Source organism: Falco punctatus (genome assembly GCF_963210335.1).
Source record: "Falco punctatus genome assembly, chromosome: 4".
Taxonomy (NCBI): Eukaryota; Metazoa; Chordata; class Aves; order Falconiformes; family Falconidae; genus Falco; species Falco punctatus.
Window position 1 is genome coordinate 55,763,771 of NC_137583.1, and position 18,891 is coordinate 55,782,661.

General features: G+C 45.4%; 1 protein-coding gene across 1 annotated transcript in view; it reads right to left on the reverse strand.

Moving 5' to 3' along the window:
- Nucleotides 1–17,374, reverse strand: part of GARS1 (glycyl-tRNA synthetase 1) — a 29,140-nt gene extending 11,766 nt beyond the window's left edge. Inside the window, exons 1-10 of the mRNA XM_080385265.1 lie at nt 17,070–17,374; nt 13,338–13,439; nt 10,323–10,425; nt 9,050–9,191; nt 7,948–8,036; nt 6,503–6,579; nt 4,635–4,780; nt 3,429–3,578; nt 1,723–1,885; nt 674–838 (exon numbers count right to left, since the gene is read on the reverse strand). Of these exons, the coding sequence (XP_080241391.1) occupies nt 674–838; nt 1,723–1,885; nt 3,429–3,578; nt 4,635–4,780; nt 6,503–6,579; nt 7,948–8,036; nt 9,050–9,191; nt 10,323–10,425; nt 13,338–13,439; nt 17,070–17,240 (1,308 nt within the window). The 5' untranslated portion in view covers nt 17,241–17,374. The remainder of the gene's footprint in view (nt 1–673; nt 839–1,722; nt 1,886–3,428; nt 3,579–4,634; nt 4,781–6,502; nt 6,580–7,947; nt 8,037–9,049; nt 9,192–10,322; nt 10,426–13,337; nt 13,440–17,069) is intronic.
- Between the last annotated feature and the right edge of the window lie 1,517 nt (nt 17,375–18,891).

An 18,891-nucleotide genomic window follows, 5' to 3' on the forward strand; every position in this document is an offset into this window, starting at 1 on the left:
GCTTTGCCCCTATTACTGCTGGTTTACCTGAAAGAAAAAAGCAACACATTTTTCAAAATCCAACCAACAATGCAAAAGAAAGACAAAGCACTCAACAAGGCCTGAACTGAAAAGCTCTTAATGGCTCAGCAGGAAGACAAAAAATCCTTGGGAAATTTTTCTCACAGCACCAGGTGTCTGAACTGGCAGGAATTAACTCATTTCTCACAGCTTGGAAGTGGGAAAGGAAAAGCAAATATTCAAGCAGGATGGAATATGCCCTGGAATAATGCCTCCAGCAAAACAAATCATTCCCCACTGCTGTTACAGGGGTTATAGCCTTTGGAAAGCACCAGGACTTGGTTCCCTTTAATTCTATATGAAATTCAACCAGAGAAAAGTCCCCAGGCAACTTCAGGCTCCAGCAAAGAAGAGCCTGAAGCATGGACCTACAAGGAAACATCAACATTCATAAACTCTGTGCAAGCTCACTGCAGGGAGCTGACCTGTTCCCTTAATCCTGGATTCAGAATATTTTCACTGCAGTAAGTATGTTCATACCAACGTGGGACTGGACAGAAACATCAGACTCATAGCCCTTGTTTTAAAAAGCAAGAAATAAAAAAGAACCCCTTCGTGCACTACCAACAGATCTGACAGGGAGTGCCACTTGCTGTTTCACTTTGTCACTTACATACGATGTTTTGGACTCTGCATCCCAGCAGTCACAGGCATAATGAGCCATCTCATTCTCCATATGCTGTCGGAAGCGCAGCTTCTCTGGGGATACACCGACCTTTGTAAGGAAGAGGTAGATTCTGCCAATGAAGTAACCGAGAACGGAGTTATTGATCACACCCTGGAAAGGGAAAAAGCAGGAAGAAAAAAAAACAAACCACAGACATTAATTCCTAAGGAAGCAAAGTAACGATTTGCTGTACTTCTGCAGACAACCTGACATGTTAGAGATAGAAATTCTTGCAGCTGCCCATGATAAAGTACTGTTTCTCCTGAAACTATTAAATCTTTTCAAATTTACCCAGTGCCACCGGCAGTATCTCCATCTGAACAAAATAGTAAGTTATTATTACTCTAGAACTCATCACTGTCTCTGAAGATCACCTAGTTGAAAATACCTCGCAGTATTTTCTGCAACAGTACAGGCACAGGTATGACGACTGCACGGGAACTGCAGTTACGGCTCCAGACCCTGCAACAGCTGTACCTACAGTTCACAGTTGCAGTACAATGGCAGGGGGGCGTTCTTTTGTTGTTGGTGGTTTGGTTTTGGGGTTTTTCCGTTTAGGTTGGGGGGGGGGGGGCAGTGTTTTGGTGGGTGGGCTGAAGGAGGCTGGTCAATCTACTCATTCATAATTTGCATGGATGGAGAATCAGGTAGTGAAACCCCAATGTGCCAGCCACGTACTGATGGGGGTCAGCAGCCAAGTATTAGATTCCTAGTCACTGCCGAGCTTTTGGCAGATCCTAGTATTCCTTACTGCTGCTCTCCCACCAGCCAAGTGTGAAGCTTAGCCTCTAACCACTATCCCAACACAACCTGCAGCCTTTCATTACTGATAACAAGGGCCAGGCTTGGATTTCAGCCACACTGATTCACTGAAGAGAACCGACTCTTAAATCTGGGAGCAAACCCCAGCTGGCATCAAAATAACAGTTTGTAATTTAGCCTTGAAGGAAATATTCAAAAGAGCAAGCTCCATGTGCCTGCTAGAGGAACATTACCTGTTGGACAGCATCTCCCAGCCGCATTACATGGGCGGACTGCCCACTGACCTGGGCCTTGGCAGAGTACAGGAGAATGTTGAGATCTGCCACATTCTGAAACTTGGGGTGATTTTTCTCACTGGGATCCACAAAGTGCTCAATTTCTGCCATGGTGAATTCCCTAACAGAAACACAACCAACCACGTGTATTAAATATTTCATCTGTTAGACACAGCCCCTCTAATAAAAGTTTATGCTTTAGCCTCTCACAAGCAAGTCAGCAATTTAAAAACACATGTAAACCAAGAGCCGAGCCAATGTATAGACTGGAATATAAACCAGCCTCGACACTGGATTTAGTTTTATCTTTGAATTCCTAATAAAACTTTCCACAAATTCATCTATAGATCTCCAGGACATGGTTATCACCACTGTGATTCACAGCAGAGATTAGCACCTTTAGAAATACTTTCAGAAGTTCTCTGGAGTTTTTCCAGACTGCTGCCCATATTAGAATTATACATTTCCTACAGGGTCAATGAAGAATAAGCCACTGATTAATTCAGTAGCTTTAACTCATATGAGAGATACCTAAAATAACCAGGTGAGGTGACAATTTCTTGAAGATAACGATACTGCTACATTCAGCAACGGTGTACATTCTGTTTTAAGAGCTTGTCTTTAACACATCTATACTCAGACTGATTCTTAGCCTTCCTGCTTGAAACTGGTTTATATTGAATTAGCTTGTTATCAAGAACCTTTAAAAAGCTCTAGGTAATCATTAACTTTAAATCACAGGCATCAGGATATAATTTGCTATGATAGCATAACAGTCTCCAATAAATGTGTCACAAGCATATAATTTATATTTGACTGAAAATGCATTTCAATGAGAAAAGTTCGCATTCCCAGATGTGCAAGAGAGCATATGAGGACTAAGAAAATTCCAGAGTTCCCTTAGTGCTAACGATGCCACTGCCTCTCAGTGGCACCATTTACAGCACCATATTAATCAGTTCCCAAGTTTACGACACATTCTGCCTGTGTGCATGGCAGAACTACACTGACTGCGCATGGGAGCTCTTGTTCCAAATTAGACAGAAGAGACTTCTGTTCAAAATAGTTCGGTTAAAACACAGAGAGTATCCTTAAGGAAATACAATAATCACTTTCAACCTGAGACTCAGTAACTCTGAGCTTTCCTGATTGACTGCTCTTGGGACACAAACACATCTCCTGAGTCAGGTTATCTCACAACTTCCTTTCTGTATTAAGCTGCAGAACTGCAAAACCAAGGCAATGAAATACCGCTACAAGGTCAATCACGTTTCGATTCCAGATTTCAGTTTTAAAGTAAATCACATGAACATATATAAACAAGCAAAGCTGCATGTTCTGTAGAGAACACAGCTACTTTACGATTTGTTTAGATTATGATGGAAGCAAATTTTATTAGTAAAACTGAGTTTAAAGTAGGTGTTTCTATTACAGCAGCTATTTCAGAGCTCCTACTTCTAACCAGCCAGGCTTAGATAGAACTCTGTAGTTAAAATCTTAATATAAGAGTTTGTCCGTGAACACAGAGACTCACTAGGCACATAATCTGGAGGCCTCTGGAAGCAAGCATGAAAGTGACATAATCATGTACGAACACTGGAACAAAAATGGAGGCGCTACCTGCTCCCAGGTACCCTCCTGCTAAAAGAGGAAATTTGCAGTACCTCACTCTGATGAGGCCGGAGCGGGGTGAGATTTCATTTCTGAAGGAATTTCCAATCTGAGCAGCAGCAAAAGGTAGTTTGCCTTGGTTAAACTCCAGAAGACGTTTGAAGTTGAGGAATATTCCCTGGGCAGTTTCTGGCCTCAGATAGCTGAAAGGAGATGGGGGGAGAGGAAAAAATCAGGAAGATAAAATGGTGGGGAAATCAGTGAGAAAAGAAAAACACAGTTACTACAAAAATTAAAAAGGTGGTACTTTTTCTCCTGAGTCTTTTGAACTCTAGACACAAAATAATGAAGCAACAGACTGAGGGGAAAAGACTGAACAAACACCAGCCGCAGCCCAAACACAGCACTCCACAGTTACTCTCAAAAGCAAACTGGATGATTTGGCTGCTTTTGAAATGCAAGCACAGAATGGAAAAAGGTGTTTGAATGAAGTACAGTGGCCAGTGACATCAAGGAGGTCACAGGGAATGCACCCCCCTTGCCTTTCCTATGTAGTCCTGAGCTGTTCCAGCCTGCTTACAAAGGTGAGTTTTGCAGGTGATACGTAACTGCAGCTCTGCTGTCACACAAACTTTGAAGTGGCTTTAGTGTAACGTCCCTACAACCCCTACAGTGATCTGAGATTTCCACAGAGAATACCACCTACATAGATTATTTCATGTACTATACTGGAGAAGACATATGACGCGTACCTCTGATCCCATCCCAGAGCATATGCAAGAATTATATCCTCCACTCGTCAACAGAAGTTTCTGTTTTAGTTTTGGAGACCCCAACTCAAGACAAGAAAGCTTCTACATTGTCACATACTAACTACAAACACCTAGCAACTGATGCTACGATCACCCTGCTAAATAACTTCATCCTGAAACAGGTTCTCTATAGCCAAGCAGTTGCTGACAATCGCGGATTCAGCATTAACTGGCTTTATGGAAACTACTCCAACAAGCAAGGGCATAGCTGTGATCCACATAGTCTATCTGCTTCAAGTATTTTCACGACTCTGCAACAGCTCCTTGATTATCCTGCCCTTCACCAAGATACAAGGAATGCTGACCTGCCAGAGCAGGCTGGGACTGAAAGGCAAGGGAAGGTTACTCAAGAAAAAATTGTGTATTTCAATCCTGTTGAGACTGCATTTTTACTCCAAGTGATCTATGAAGAAGGGACAGTGTGAGCAGAATGAGATTAGTACCTACCCAGGCATGTTTCCTCCAGGCCCAATGGAGGTCTTGAACATCAGATTGAAAGAAACAGGAGGGGACAGGTCATTCCCAGTGATTGGTGATTTCACATTGTAGTTCACAAAGAGATCTGCAAGTTCTTGCTGGCCATAATTGTCCAACTAATATCAAAACACAGGAGAATTATTTTAATTACTAGACAAGATAACAGGAATTAATTATGTCCGCTTCATCTTTTGCTGAGCATGATCTACAGCTCTGAAATCTTGACATTTTCACACAAGCTAGGTTTGAACCAGTAACAGAAGAATACACTGCACATCTGCAAACCCATTTTAGTAACATAAGTCCACGACTCAGTCATATCACAGAAAGTCTGAAGTCTAGATAGAAATGCAAGCACTGAGCATAACAGTGGGTGTAAAGCAGAAGAAAAGTCATTGGGACTGCATCTCCACCCACCAGCAGCTTCTTTTGAACAGTTTCAGCTAAGGCATGGGAAGCACTGAGTTGGGAACAAAAAAAAATAATAAAGCAATGAGAGAGAAGAAAGCTAAAATTTCTGCAGGGCTTTGTCAGCATTCATTTCTTTTTCTTCTGGTGCATGAAACACAGCAGTCAAGCTATGCATTAGCTGCTCTCTTTTAGAGCTGTTCTGCATTTTAGTTAAATAGAACAGATCTGCAGCACAGGGTTTCCTGGTGAAAGATTCTCCATTTGCTCTGAAAACAATCTGGCAATGACTGGACACTTCCACAAGTAAGATAATCTCAGCCCCTTCCAGGACCCTACCTTCCCCTTTCTCTGGAAGATGGGAATCAAGCAGCAGCAGAACTATAGATCTAACTGCAATCTAACTGCACAAGACCCACAATTTCTGCAATTGTCTTGTGCATTAATGTACTAGCTTTCTGCATATGTACATTTAAATGTAGTTACTAGACCTAAGTACCATAAAGGGTCTATACTGAACAGTACAGCAATGATTTAACACTCAGTTTAAAATCTAATGAGCTGCCTCTAGCACTAATTGTCATGATTCTTCATGTATAAGAGAAAGGACAGGAGATAAGAGTTCATTAACAGATAAATTCCCCTAAAGAAGGGTCAAAGTTCAGCGTGGTAGTATGAAAAACCTAATGAGAGCTTCCCAGTGGTGCAATACACAGGATTAAAAAAAGTTGCTCTTTCTGGAAGGAAACATTCATTCTATGCATGGCTCTGGAAGTATTTATCCTAGAAGTCATAAGAACAAACATTAAAAACAAGGTAAGAAAAACAAATGAAAAAAAGGCAAACATCTGCACAGCTGCTCAGGAATGTCAGCCTGGAGCACCAGCTATTCTCATGGGAAACAGGAAAAATGTGCGCGGGGTGCTAGAGACAGAGGAATTAATCTCAAGTACTTCAAAGCCAAGACAACTTTAGAACATACCAATTCAGTGCTAAGCTGATTCAGAAAACTTCTCATCCGTCTCTGTTCCTTTGTATCACAATCCCAGTCAGGAATTTACAAAGGTACAGGGGGAGGACTCAGAAGAGACAGGCTTTTTGCCAGGGTGTGAAGCGGAACAGAGCACACCAGCTCCAAGAACAGAGCTTCAGCCCCACCAATCCAACATTCAAGGGACAAATATAACAGCAGTTACTCTCCAAAACAGCAGAAGGAAGGAGATGCGATTAACCAGCAAGTTTACAGTATTTGTTAACAACTAAGTTTTCAGTATTTAGGAGCATGTACAGCCGGACATATATCTCTGATGCAAAGACTTCTGAGCATCTTCAGAGACACAGAAGGGGCACTGCCTCTGGACTCGGTGTATCGCACTTCCTCAGTTACACCCATATCCCTGCAGCATCCACCTCCCCAGGCAGGCACCCACCTGCGTTAGAACATTTTCCATTTCTGCCTTTTTCTCTGCTGTGCACTTCTTGTCAGACATAAGCTTTTGCAGGTGAGCTGTAAGCAAAAGAAGTACTTAGTGAGTTTGTACTGCAACACCATCACAGACCCCAACCTAACGCTTGAAAAAATCAGGAGGATCCTCCAGTATGACTGTTAGTGTATACCCACCCATTGTCTTGCTAGTGTCTATCAGGGTAATTCCACTCCTGTCATCAGGGCAATGCTGATCTAGTTTGTTGATGTGGTGCACCACAGGGGAAACAACAGGTCCTTATCTAGTTTCTTTCCAATACTCGTTCCTCTAAACCCAAGCAATGGCTTTGTAGTCCCTTTCTCCTTATTTTCTTTCTATACAGACTGGAAATTAAAAGCAACATCTGATCCCAAGCCAGTATGGCTAATTTTATCCAAATGCACTCAGAGGCATGCACTGAGTTGGTACAGTAGGGTTAGACTGCATTCCACTTTAAAGCACAATATTCTCCATGAGATACAAAGGCAGACAGCGACGCCAACATTTCCCACTCATCTGAAAAAAGCAATCCAACTTTTTAGTGTCAGTAACAGCAGGTGGCTGTTAACCAGTGATAGGCTGCAGAAGAGACAGGGACACTCTTGTTTAAGATGCTGTTCAGTGTGCCAAGTAGGCAGAGCTCAGACGGGCTTCTTTTGTTTGTCTTTTTAATAAAACAAAAATTCTAACAGAATAGTATGAAAGCAGCTTTGATGCCAGTGCACATTGTTCTATATACTTAACTTCCAAGGAAAACGCTAGAAAACTAGAGAGCACAAGCAACTTAAACCTAGAGCAGAACAGTCCTTCCTTTCATAATGGAGCTGTACATAAAAAAGTTTTCCATTTTTTTTGGTTTTTTAAACAAATTTTAATCAGTAACCAGAAAGAAGAGTGAAGACTTTGCAAACCTAAGAAATGCATTAAGTCTATTTAGCATTCCCAAAAGTCAGCTGAGTTCTAAGGTATACGAAAGTCAGCAGCCACCACGTAATTGAACTTTGCATAGGGAAAGCATGCTCTGTCCCCTTGTATCATCATTAAGTCATTTCTCAGTTCCAAACAAAAAGCAACTGAAACTCAAGAAAACAAAAACCAGAACATGGTAGAGAACAGGAATGTTGTTATATAGGGATTCCTCAGCTTAGACAACACAGTGATCTTTTATGGCCTGATGACCCAGGATTTCATAAAAATGACCCAACCATGTAACACAGGACACTAACACAACATTTGGCTGAAACTGAGAACTTCAGGGATCTTTGGTATGGTAGGATTAACGAACGACAAACACAAGTACAAAAGACTGGCTACACCAATTGCCCTCCCCTGAGAAAGATAGTCTTTTCCCACATTTGTACCACTGCAAGAAATCCCCAAGGCCGCCTAGCCTTGGAATAAAAGCAAACCTTTTAAAAGATGATCAGCACGAAAACATTCCCCATTTTTCACATCTTTCACCATAAAGTCAGCAAACTTGTCTACGTGACCAGAAGTCCTAGAAAAGATGATAGAAAAAAGAACATGAAAACTACCACCAGACAGCCCTGGGTACTGTCGCAGTGGACAGACCATAATCAAAAAGAAACGCTTTAAACTATGCACCCAAACTGTAGGCTCACTCTTGCTTCAGGTTATAGATTGACATTAAGCAGTACCATCCCACAGAAAATCTGATCTGTGAGAAGTATCAATACAACTACATCTTAAAACGTGTCCCTTAAGATGACACTTAGTGCCTTTAGGAACTGCATCGTGATCAAAGCAAGACATAGACGCAGTTGTGAAGAGTAACCAGTAATTCAGGTGGACAGATTTCCACTATTTTGTACCAGTGATCCATGAAAGCTTCTGCCCGTTGTGCCATGACCCATACAAAGTAATGCAGTTCACTCCACTCAGGCTCCCAGTCCAAAAGCTCCTGACATATTTAGCAAACCTGTGGGTAGTCTTAGTGGAGACATGTGGAGGTGAAGTGTCCAGAGTCTGAACTATGCCCTCACCCTGGAAGATGGTCCTTCTACCTGGTGTGTGGATAAAAAGAGGGTTTCAATCCCCAGGGCTACAGAGGCACCATTTGCTTTCAGAGCTCAATTAACACACTGCAGATTGCCACCCCTCCACAGAGAAGGAAAGGATGGTCAAGCAACCTGGCCACTGTCCTAAACTATGACTCAGGTGTTCCAGGTTTAGGCAAGTCACCTAATTCTTTTTCTTCTCTTCTTGATCTTTTAGAAAAAAAGGGATAATGGAAATTTCTTTCTTAATGGGACTGCAAGGAGACATTAAGACATCAGACTCTCAGACATAAGTCCCACTGCTCTCCCTGATTTATGGAACAGCTTCTCACGTTGACCTGTGCACTGCCATCTAATTATTTTGCACTGCAACAAGGTATGAAATTGGGTGACCCAGTCTCAAGATTCCTGTGGGTAATTTTACAGAAGACTGTAAAATGCAACTACAACCAGAAATTATATGCTGCAGGAAAGAAAAAAGACCTATATTTACTTCAGAACCGGCTCTGGCGTAAGCATGGTACAGTCAATCTCCAGAATCTGCTCTTCCTGAATAAAGTGCTGTCTCCATGCTTGGATGATGTTGTTCTTCAAAGCACAGCCAACAGGCCCAAAGTCATACAGACCACTGACACCTGCAAAGAGAATAAGGTAAAAAAAAAATAAAATGCAGTAGGTCCTACATTGTATGAACCTGCATGGTTATGAAGAAACATCCTCCCTTCCCAGTGTTTCCATCAGTTGGCTTGAAGTCATTTTCCGAGCATGAAGCATCAGCTTCCCTGGGCTAAACAGAATACGGAATGTGGCTCACCATAGAGAGGCTTTTTACATAAAGACCCATAACATAAAGGCTGAAAGTAAACTCTATGAAGGACCTAGACAGACACTGCCCTACACACTAACCAATACAGTTCTGTTGCAGAGCCCACTGGGCCCTCAGATAGCGGTAGAAGCTGAAACTGATAAATACCAACAACTGTGAAAGTCACACTTCCTCCACCGACGGATTATAGTTTGTGGAGAGTTTTGTGCAAGCAATTTAGCTGAAGGAAGAATCTGAATACAGAAGAAGTGATAATGTACGGGCCAAAGCAGTACATTATTGTCAGTAATAACACGTATCTGCTGATCACTAGGTTAGGCACAACAATGAAAAAAAAGAAAAATCCAATAAAACAACCTAGAGTATTTATTTTAGTGTCTTAGGTGATAGAGCAGGAACAATACAGGCATCGTGCTGCCCTGCCCCCCCCCCCCCCCCCCCCCAATGCTCAAATCAGCTCTCTGAAGAGGTTTAACAGCCACATTTGTTCACCTGCACCTGTTCATTGACAAAGTTCACTAAAGTAACAGGTTCTAAGGTTCATGTTAATTTTGCGCACTATCTAGCCAAGAAAAGCTCTGATAGAGACAAACAGTCACAAGGAAATAAGCTGATCACCCCCTCAAACACCAAAACACCCTACCCCTCTGCAAAGAAATAATCTTCTACAATGAACTGCTCAGAACACGCAGCCTAAGGTCCACTCATTTACATTCAGAAAGCAAAAGACAAAATTTGAGCCCCCTCCCCACCCACAGACTTTAGGAAGGGGGAACTTTTGAAAGGCTTACAGACTCAAGAAGTAAAGTTTAAAGCCAACTTTAAAAATAATGCCTTTGTGTTGCATTAATGTAACGTTGCACGATGTCATTTCACACACCTAGAAAAACCACAACATTAGCCTAAATGGATTAAAATGTACATCTCTTCATATCCGTACCTCCATAAATAGAAAAGGCTTGATCGTAGAAAAACCTCCTTTTCAAAGTATCTTCCATTTTAACTCTGTCCACAACATCATCTTTGGGCTGTAAGGCCAGCTCCTGTTAATTCAAGCAAACCAAAACCAGTTAATTGCTCCCATTTCTGGCAGGAGGAGAAATCCTCTCCATTCACCACTATGAGTCAAAAGTCTGTAAACCCCATTTTGAAGCAAAGGTATCCTGCCAACATACTCATTTTCCAAAGAGCAATGGTCACACTGAAATTCAAGTGCTCAATTACAAGCATGATTGTCTGAATGCAGCATTTTAGACACTTGAGGCAGACTCATCTGTCCCGACTTTCAGACAACAAAGTCTAAGCTAGTCATCCTCAGCTTTCTTTACAATCACTGGAAAATGTCAATTTCCAAAGCAATTCTGCTGACCTATTTCCCTCTCCTGACTATAAAAAGAGCTTGGAGTGACTAGCTTGAACTACAAATATCTAACTCTTGGCATAGATGAAGCTTTCAATAAAGTGTACCTCACATGAAAGAATTCTGACTATGACAATTACAAACATCATCATCATCCCTGTGCTCTGCCAAAGGTGTATGTCTGCTACTTGCACAAAGATCTACTTGCAAAATGTAGGCTTTCACAAATACGGCCTGCTGCACTCAGAAAATTTATTTAAGAGTGCCTAAATGCCCTGCCTAGATTCTGTGAAAATGTTTTACAGCAGGCTCACCATTTTACCTGAAAACCTACGATTTTTTGCAATCAACTCCCATTAGTGAAGTCAACAGACCTGAAAGATTTTCTTCAAGCATGATGTTTTGATAATTAAAGCAGAGTGAAGCCAAGAAGCTCAATAAATTAATTCAGATCCTCCTCAGTGGCTAATGCTACCATTTTGAACAGCTTTTTGGTAACAGAAAGTACTGTACAACCAATAGTTTCAAACTTTTCTTCTTTTAGCATCTATAAAGACAAATAAACGTGGCCTAATTTTAAAAGCACTGTACATCTGTGGCTCCCATGAATTAGCATAAGCCAAGGAGTAATTGCATGAGAGATGGAAAGAGTCAAAGACAGAGAGAGCACACACATGACAGGAAGCACCAGAAAAGTACTTTTAAAGCATGGAAAGGGAATCCATTTGGCACTTTCTGCCTAAAACCATAGAATCACATTTCACAATGACCAGGGTTTCTTAAGAGAAAGGATGGCTTTTGCCCAGAGCTGGCAGAAGAAGAGCAAGTGACACAGCCCAATTCTGAGCTGGCAGGGAGAAATGGCTAGCAGAGGAACAACTGGAGTGGGCACAGAAAACTGTAGAGCCCTCTTCTATTACCTAAAGAGAATAGTTCATGAATTGCCGCAGAAGTCAAAGAAACAGTCTCTTCTATCTGGCATTCATAAACATAAATATATTCATAAATAGAAGGCAGAAAAGTACCTGTGTTAGTATTCAAGGGCAAGAAAGACTCCGTAGAGAAACAGAATCATCTCTGACTTATGATATAGTTTGAGGACATAAAGCCAAGGAATTTTAAACACTCAACTTCTCTGTCCTGTTCAAAGCCTCAAATTCAGAGCCACTCTGCTATCTTTAAGTAGGAGTCACAGGGCTTGAAAACTGTACCAGCACAAAACTTACCAGCTGCTAAAGCTAACAAGCACTCACACTGCTGCCTTCTGCAAAAGGTGCAAGTGACTGATGCATTGCTGGAAACACCACCAAGAAGGACCGTATTGGAGTGCTGCACTCACAAGGGCAGATGCTGCATTTGCAAGGTCATTCTTGCACTGACAGGGATACCACCCACACAAATTGTGTAACTGGTAAGCACGCCTCTACACTGCATCCTACAGGCACTCTTCCAACGGAAGGTGGGGCTCAAATGCATACCATGACCCCTAACTTGCCTTGCTGTGTCACTCTACGCCAAGCTTCCGAGGGCTGGGAAACAGAATTGGGAAGATATTTAGAAACTATTTACTCCAGGACAACACAGCTATCCATACGGGTTTCATGCTATGGTTTCAAGGCACAGTTCTATGCCAAATACTAAGTAAAAATGACATCTTTTTACTTGGGTTAAACGTATGCAAACAGGTAACCATCATGCCAGAGCTGGCAGGGAGTACTAACTGTTCACCTCATGTGACTATGCAGGATAAACAGAGTCGACTGGTTTAATTCCGCTATACTCACCTTCTCACAGTAAGTTAGTTGCAAGCAGTGGTGTATTTATTTATTCATTTATTTTTAAGACTACCACCAAAGCACAAAATCATTTTTATATGAAATACAAATCAGAAAGAACCTCACAGTTTTCCTGGCTGAATCTGCCTACCTGACTGTTTTTCCGTTCAGGAGTTTCTATTTATTGTTTCAGTTTGAGAAGGGGAGGGGAGCTTGCAGGATAAGGAAGCCTGTTTTTTCTTGTTTATGAATCTAGAGACAAAACTTGAGTTTCCATCATTTCCATTTGCAGAAAGACTTTCCAGAGCACATTCGCATTTTCAAAAAGGGGGCGCAACTTCAACATATCCCTCTCTATAAGGCTGAGGGAAATCATAGGCTACTTGAAGCGTCTCCAAAAACTTTGTTTAAACAGTAGCAAAGAAAATGGTTTCTAAAGAAACACCTTCTATGCCAGTCTGGGAATTTAAATCCGCACAAAGAAGCCGAAAATGAAACTTACTAGAGCAAGCAGCACATCCTCTCACTGCACACAAAAAAGATCTATACAGTCAACAAAGATTAGCAACATACACACTGAATTTCAGCTTTGACTTACAAACAACCTGAACACATATTTGTTTGCACACTGTTATTTAATGCTAACAAATATCGGCGTAACAGATAAAGAATGAAACTACCACTAGTTGGAAACTTGCAAACTATTTCAGAAGTCATTCAAACAGTCTAGCCCAAATCAATACTATAAAAAAGCATTAAGTAGAGATTTCAAGGCTTTTCAGACAAAACTGCGGAACTCAAATTTAATTTCCAGACTTACCTTTGCTTCTAGGACCCTCTTCCGAGCTTTGAGTTCTGCTACAGCTTTGTCTATATCCACCTGAGGAGCTTTCTCTTCCTTCAGTTTCCTTACCAGTTCTCCCTAGAAGAAGGAGACAAAACACAACACCGATTCTTTGAATGCCATAGAGAAGAGCTCTCCTCCTTTGAGCTCCCCTGTCACTCCAGAAGGAGGGCTTCATCCTGGCTCCCAGCTCTCCTCCACGCAGGTCTCAAGAGGCTGCTTAAATTGGTACAAGTGAGAAGGCATTTGAGAAGTGAGAAGGCATTTGAGAATTAGCAGAACTAGGCGTTATTAGAAAAATTCAATGCCCCCCCCGCTGTTAAATCCCAGACCTGTTATTAAACCTCAGTGTGCAACTATCTTCCTGTATGTACCTCTTCACAGCAGATTTCCACAAATCCTAGTTTTCTGTCTTTGAGGATGCACCAAGTGGATTCTCAGATGGTTAATAAAGGCTTTTGCCCTCCTCCTCAGTAATAAGGCTTCTCTTCCTTCTACCCTTTCCCTTTTCTTCAAAATTTATGACCATTTCAGACCTCTTTTCCTCTGTCACATCTATTCAAAACTGGCCAGTAAGTACACAAAATTTTAGAAGGTGGTCTCACAGAAGACAGGCATTGTTAGCCTAATGTCTAAGCAAACAAGGTACTGCATTATCTCTAAAAACTGTGACTGTTTTTAAAATTTATCCAGTAACTTCGGGAAGGAATGGAGTTAAAAAAATGAAATAAACTAAACCTCGAAGTATAAACATTTCAGAGCACCAAAACCATGCAGTGGGCTTACACTGAGGTCTTGACCCGAGTCAAACGACCATCACTTTGTTATGATTCCACAAAGGCCTCTTTGCCCTGTGGGGAAAATTCTTCCCTTTAACCCTAGGTAAGCATTCAATCCCTAAGTATCCAACAGCATGCTTTTCTGAACATGATCCTCAGCAGTCACGCCCAGCTTGCTCTTGGAGATAAATTAATTAGAAGTCTTCCTTTGAGTCCACCATTCTTCAGCCAAAACCAAGGTCAATCTTGAATTACTGAGAAGGACAAAGGAGCTGACCCAGAAGGAAAAAGCACAGAGATGTCAATGCCTTCTCAAGTGGAATGTTCTAAGAATGGGATGCTCCAAGTTCAGCATTTTTCTTGCACCTTGCACTTCCCCATTAAACAAAAAGAAGGGGGAAAAAAGGAAAAAAAAACTACTGCAAACAGAATACAACATTTCCATCACAACAGCTTTTTCATCAATTCTGAGCTTTTCTGACATTAATATTACAGGCGACTGAGAAACCAAAAAGAAGACAATACACAGATTGCCACTCAGTAATCACATTAGAAAAGCTAAAAGTGCTTCAGAGACTAAGGAGTTCAAAAGGCTAATTTTATTAATAAAGGAGGAAGCCTCAAAAGACTGCACTAAACCAAACACACAAAAAGAAAAGAGAAAAATAAGAATCCTGTCACGCTCCCTAACCCCGATGGCTACAAGAACAGAACAAATCTGCACTTTCCTTCCTGTTAACTAGTTATACCAAAACATGAAAGTTTCACTCTAGGGCTGAGGACTTCAACTGCCATTCCTGGGTAACGTGGCAGAGGGAGGGATCTGATCTCTTGTATTTTTTTTCTTTTAAAGTAGTAAGTCCAAATTGCCTTTGTTGAGCTAGGGGGTCGGCAGTGGAAAAGCATCAAGGAAGCTGCAAAGCTGCTACTGCTGACTCAACAGAGCTACCACCCTGCTCATTGCTGAGCATCTAAAAGCAGCATACAGCAACTCTTTGTCCTGATCTATAAGAGTACTCAGACATACGCAAGGAGGAGAAAAAAAACCAACAACACACAACTGAAGCAAATAATTATGTTTGCTGACAGGACTCAACCTAATTAAAGCTACGATCTTGAGCCCAACCCAGAGGAGGAGTACACAGCAGCACTCGATGTGGCAAATTTTGCTGCAGCTTTGTCCCACAGACCAGTAAAGCAGAGAGGGATCCACCCCTGGATCACGGCAGCTTATTGCATCAGGCACTGCTGCAGGAAGATAGGCTGCTCACTTTCCTCTCCATAGGTTAAGAGTCCCTTAGGTTTAATTAAACTGCTTCACCACAAGCTGATAGACAGGGTCCTCTGCATCATAAGGTACCAACCCCAGTCATCGTTACTCCCTCCCTTTCCTCTTGTGCAATCATCTCAGGGAATTACTACTGTCAGCTGTACAACACAATACCTGTGATCCCAGCTACACAAATTTACCCACGAACCTTTCCCTGGCACCCCACACTCCTGTTTCAATCCCACAGGCGGCCAGAAAGAAGGGGTGCATTGATACTTTAAAGGCAAATGTCAGCACCCAAGACGCAGGATTTTAAAGTAAATAAATTGGCTAGCTCTAGAGATCATCGTTTTATTTACAAGAAGCTCTCCTGCCAAGGCATTATGCCGTACAATGATTCATAATAAAAACTCATTGAAGCACTGGTATAATTAGAGGGTCATAAATCCAATTATTTAATGGGAAAACACATGCACAAATCTATGTGTAGATCTACACACACGTAGCTATGTGTGCAGCTAAGCAGAAGACTATGGATTCTGCCACTTAAAGGAGGCATATGGGGAACCCACACACATAGGTCTTGCTGCTGAAGGAAGGGGAACTCCCATGTGCTATAAACAAGCTCCACTGCCATTAACGTACACAGCAAGAGCACCAAGATCAAGATTCACTTAGGAAATAAGAAGACAAATAAATCACTCTCAGGTAAGAAGGAAGATAAAGATAACAGCTCCACCTGTGAGGGAGATGAAAGAGAACATGATGCAGTCCCAGCTAATAGAAGACATCTATGTATCTAGACAACTAAGAATGATGAAATGGAAAATGTGCAAAGGAGTTAATATCCCTTAGCACATCAGGCAAATATGCAATTCTAAAGAATATCGTTTACCTCCAAACCCCAGCACGAACTCTGCTCTTAAAGGGAAATCATCGTGTGACCCTATGGGATCAGGGAACCTATGCAGGCTGTTTCGGAAAGAAAACGCGAAGAGCCAGCTACGGGGCCCTAGCAGCATGACAAAGTCAGCCCCAGCTGGGGCAGAGGAGGCACGGAGCCCAGGAGAGGGACGCCAGGCAGCCTGACGCACTGATCCAGTTCTGCCAGACCCCAACGCACAGTACCGCTGCGGGGAGGGGAGCGGGCAGCCCCTGTCACCCACCCCCTGCCGGCCCCTGCTCCGGGGCAGCGCAACACCCACCCCAGGGGAGGCACCTGCAGCCCCCGCTCCCCCGGGGACCAAGGCCGGCTCCCGGACCCCCGCCTGCGGGCTGCCCGGCCGGAGCCCGCCGGGGCTGCGCGGCGCCCCCGAGCAGGGAGCGGGGAGGTGGCGAGCAGGCCCTGCGGGGCTGTGGGGAGACACTGCGTTCACTCCGCGAGGGGGGAACCCACCCGGAGCACGGCCCGCGCCAGCCGGCAGGGCTCAGGGGGGACACACGGGGGGACACCTCCCCACAGACCCGAGCCGAGGCACCCGCCGGCCGCCGCGGGCCCGGAGCTCCGAGCGGGTCTGTCACGCACCCGTCCCCCTCAGAGAGATCCGCGCCCCGCAGGCGGGAGACCCCTCTTCAGGCGGGTCCTCCCCGGCGGGTGTCCCCCCTCAGCCGCCACCCGCCTCAGCGGGGACGCCCCTCAGCCGGGCCGAGGCGGGTTACCTGGTGCCGCACCGCCTGCCTGAGGGGCGCAAGCAGCGCCTCGGCTTGCGGACCGTCCATGGGGGTCGCGGCCGGGGGGGGCCGGGAGCGGAGCGGGGCGGCGGGCGGGCGGACGAGGCGGCGCAGGCGGTGCAGGAGGGCGGGCAGGGCGCTACGGGGCGGCAGCGGCATGGAGAGGCGCGGCGCGCCGCCCTACCCCCCCCCGCATGATGAAATCCCGCCTGGCGTAAAGCCGGCCCGCGCCCCGCCGCCGCACTTTCCGCACGGGCAGCGCCCGCCGCAGCGCCGCCGGCGCCCGCCCCGCCGCAGATTCGGCACGGCGCGGGGCGGGGCGGCACGGGGCGGCGGGCCGGCAGGGGGCGCGCGGGAACGCCCCCGTCGCGCGCACATGGCCCCCGCTCCCACCCGGCCGCCGCGGGGCGAGGGGGGCGCTGCGCATGCGCGAGGTTAGGGCCCCGCCCCGCCCGTGGGGCGCGTGCGCGGGGTGGGGCACGGTGTTGCGCACACCCACGCGCGCGCACGCGCACACGTACAGAGGCACCCGGGGTGTCCGTGGGCCGCGCGTGTGTGTGTACGTGCGTGTGCGTGTGTCCCGGCTGTGCGTGGGCACTGGCTGTCCCACCGCACACGTCGGTAATACCTGCCGCCCCCCGGCTATGCGTGGGCAATTCCTGTGTCCCGGGCCGGCTGTGCGTGGGCAATTCCTGCAGCCCCCCCCTCCCCCCCCCCCCCCGGCTGTGCGTGGGCAATTCCTGTGTGTGTCCCCCGGCTGTGCGTGGGCAGTGCCTGCCTACGTGGGTGTGTCCCCGGGTGTGCGTGGGCAGTGCCTGGCCCACGGTGCCACCTGCCTCCGCAGTGCAGCCGCCACCCCCGCCCGCTGTGCCCCGCCCCCGGGCCGTTCCCCTCCCCCACCCCACCCCCGCACCGGGGACCGGCGGTGTTTTCGCACACCCCCCCCCCCCCGGCGGGGCACAGGGGGACTGGGGGAGTGGGGCATCTGCTCGTCCTGAATGCTCTTGTTTGTTCCCAATGCTTCACTGTTATGTTTATTTGGCTGCAAATTGCTCTTTTTATTTCGCTGCCGTACCTTACCGGAAAGGGCTCTAGTGTGCGGTAATGCTGAGCTTTTCTCTGTTCCAGATTATTTCTTTTTTCATTCATCCAGTGCTGGTAAGAGCGTAAGGACTCTGCAGCCCTCCTGTAGCTCGTCATGGTGATCGAAGGTGTGAGGATAGATCGATCAAAGGTGTGAGGATAGCGGAACCATCCCCAAGAGCAAATTTGCAAGGGAATGGGGAGCAGGCACACCGCGACGGTGGTGGGAAGGTGGCAGGACCCAGTGAAACAGGAAACCCCAGTGACCAGGAGAAGCTCGGTTTGCCAGTGCTGAACCGGGAGGACCAGGTAGCAGCACTTTTCCAAAATGCCTTTTTTTTTTTTTCCCCCTCTTCCCAGAAGATTTCCTCCCATCCTCAGCAGCCAAGCATGCTTGGTCCCCTGCAGCCCTCCATCAGGAGGATGGAGACGGGCGGGGATGGTGCCTCCAGCCTTTTTCCCTGGATGAAATCCCACCTCGTGCACGCTGCTGGCCCCAGCAATGTCTCTCCTTGCAAAGGAAACATGCCCAGCACCCGTTCCCAGCACTATGGCCTGCTGGTACAGGACAACCTCAACACAAGGACCCAAAAGACCATCTCCGTGCCCATTCCCATCAGGCTGGGGGTGCAGCTCTCCCCCCAAAGGGCTTTGAAAAGCACCTGGCTGAGAGCACAAGGCCGAGCCATAAGACCTGTCCTTGCGAGTAAATCCATCGTGACACGTT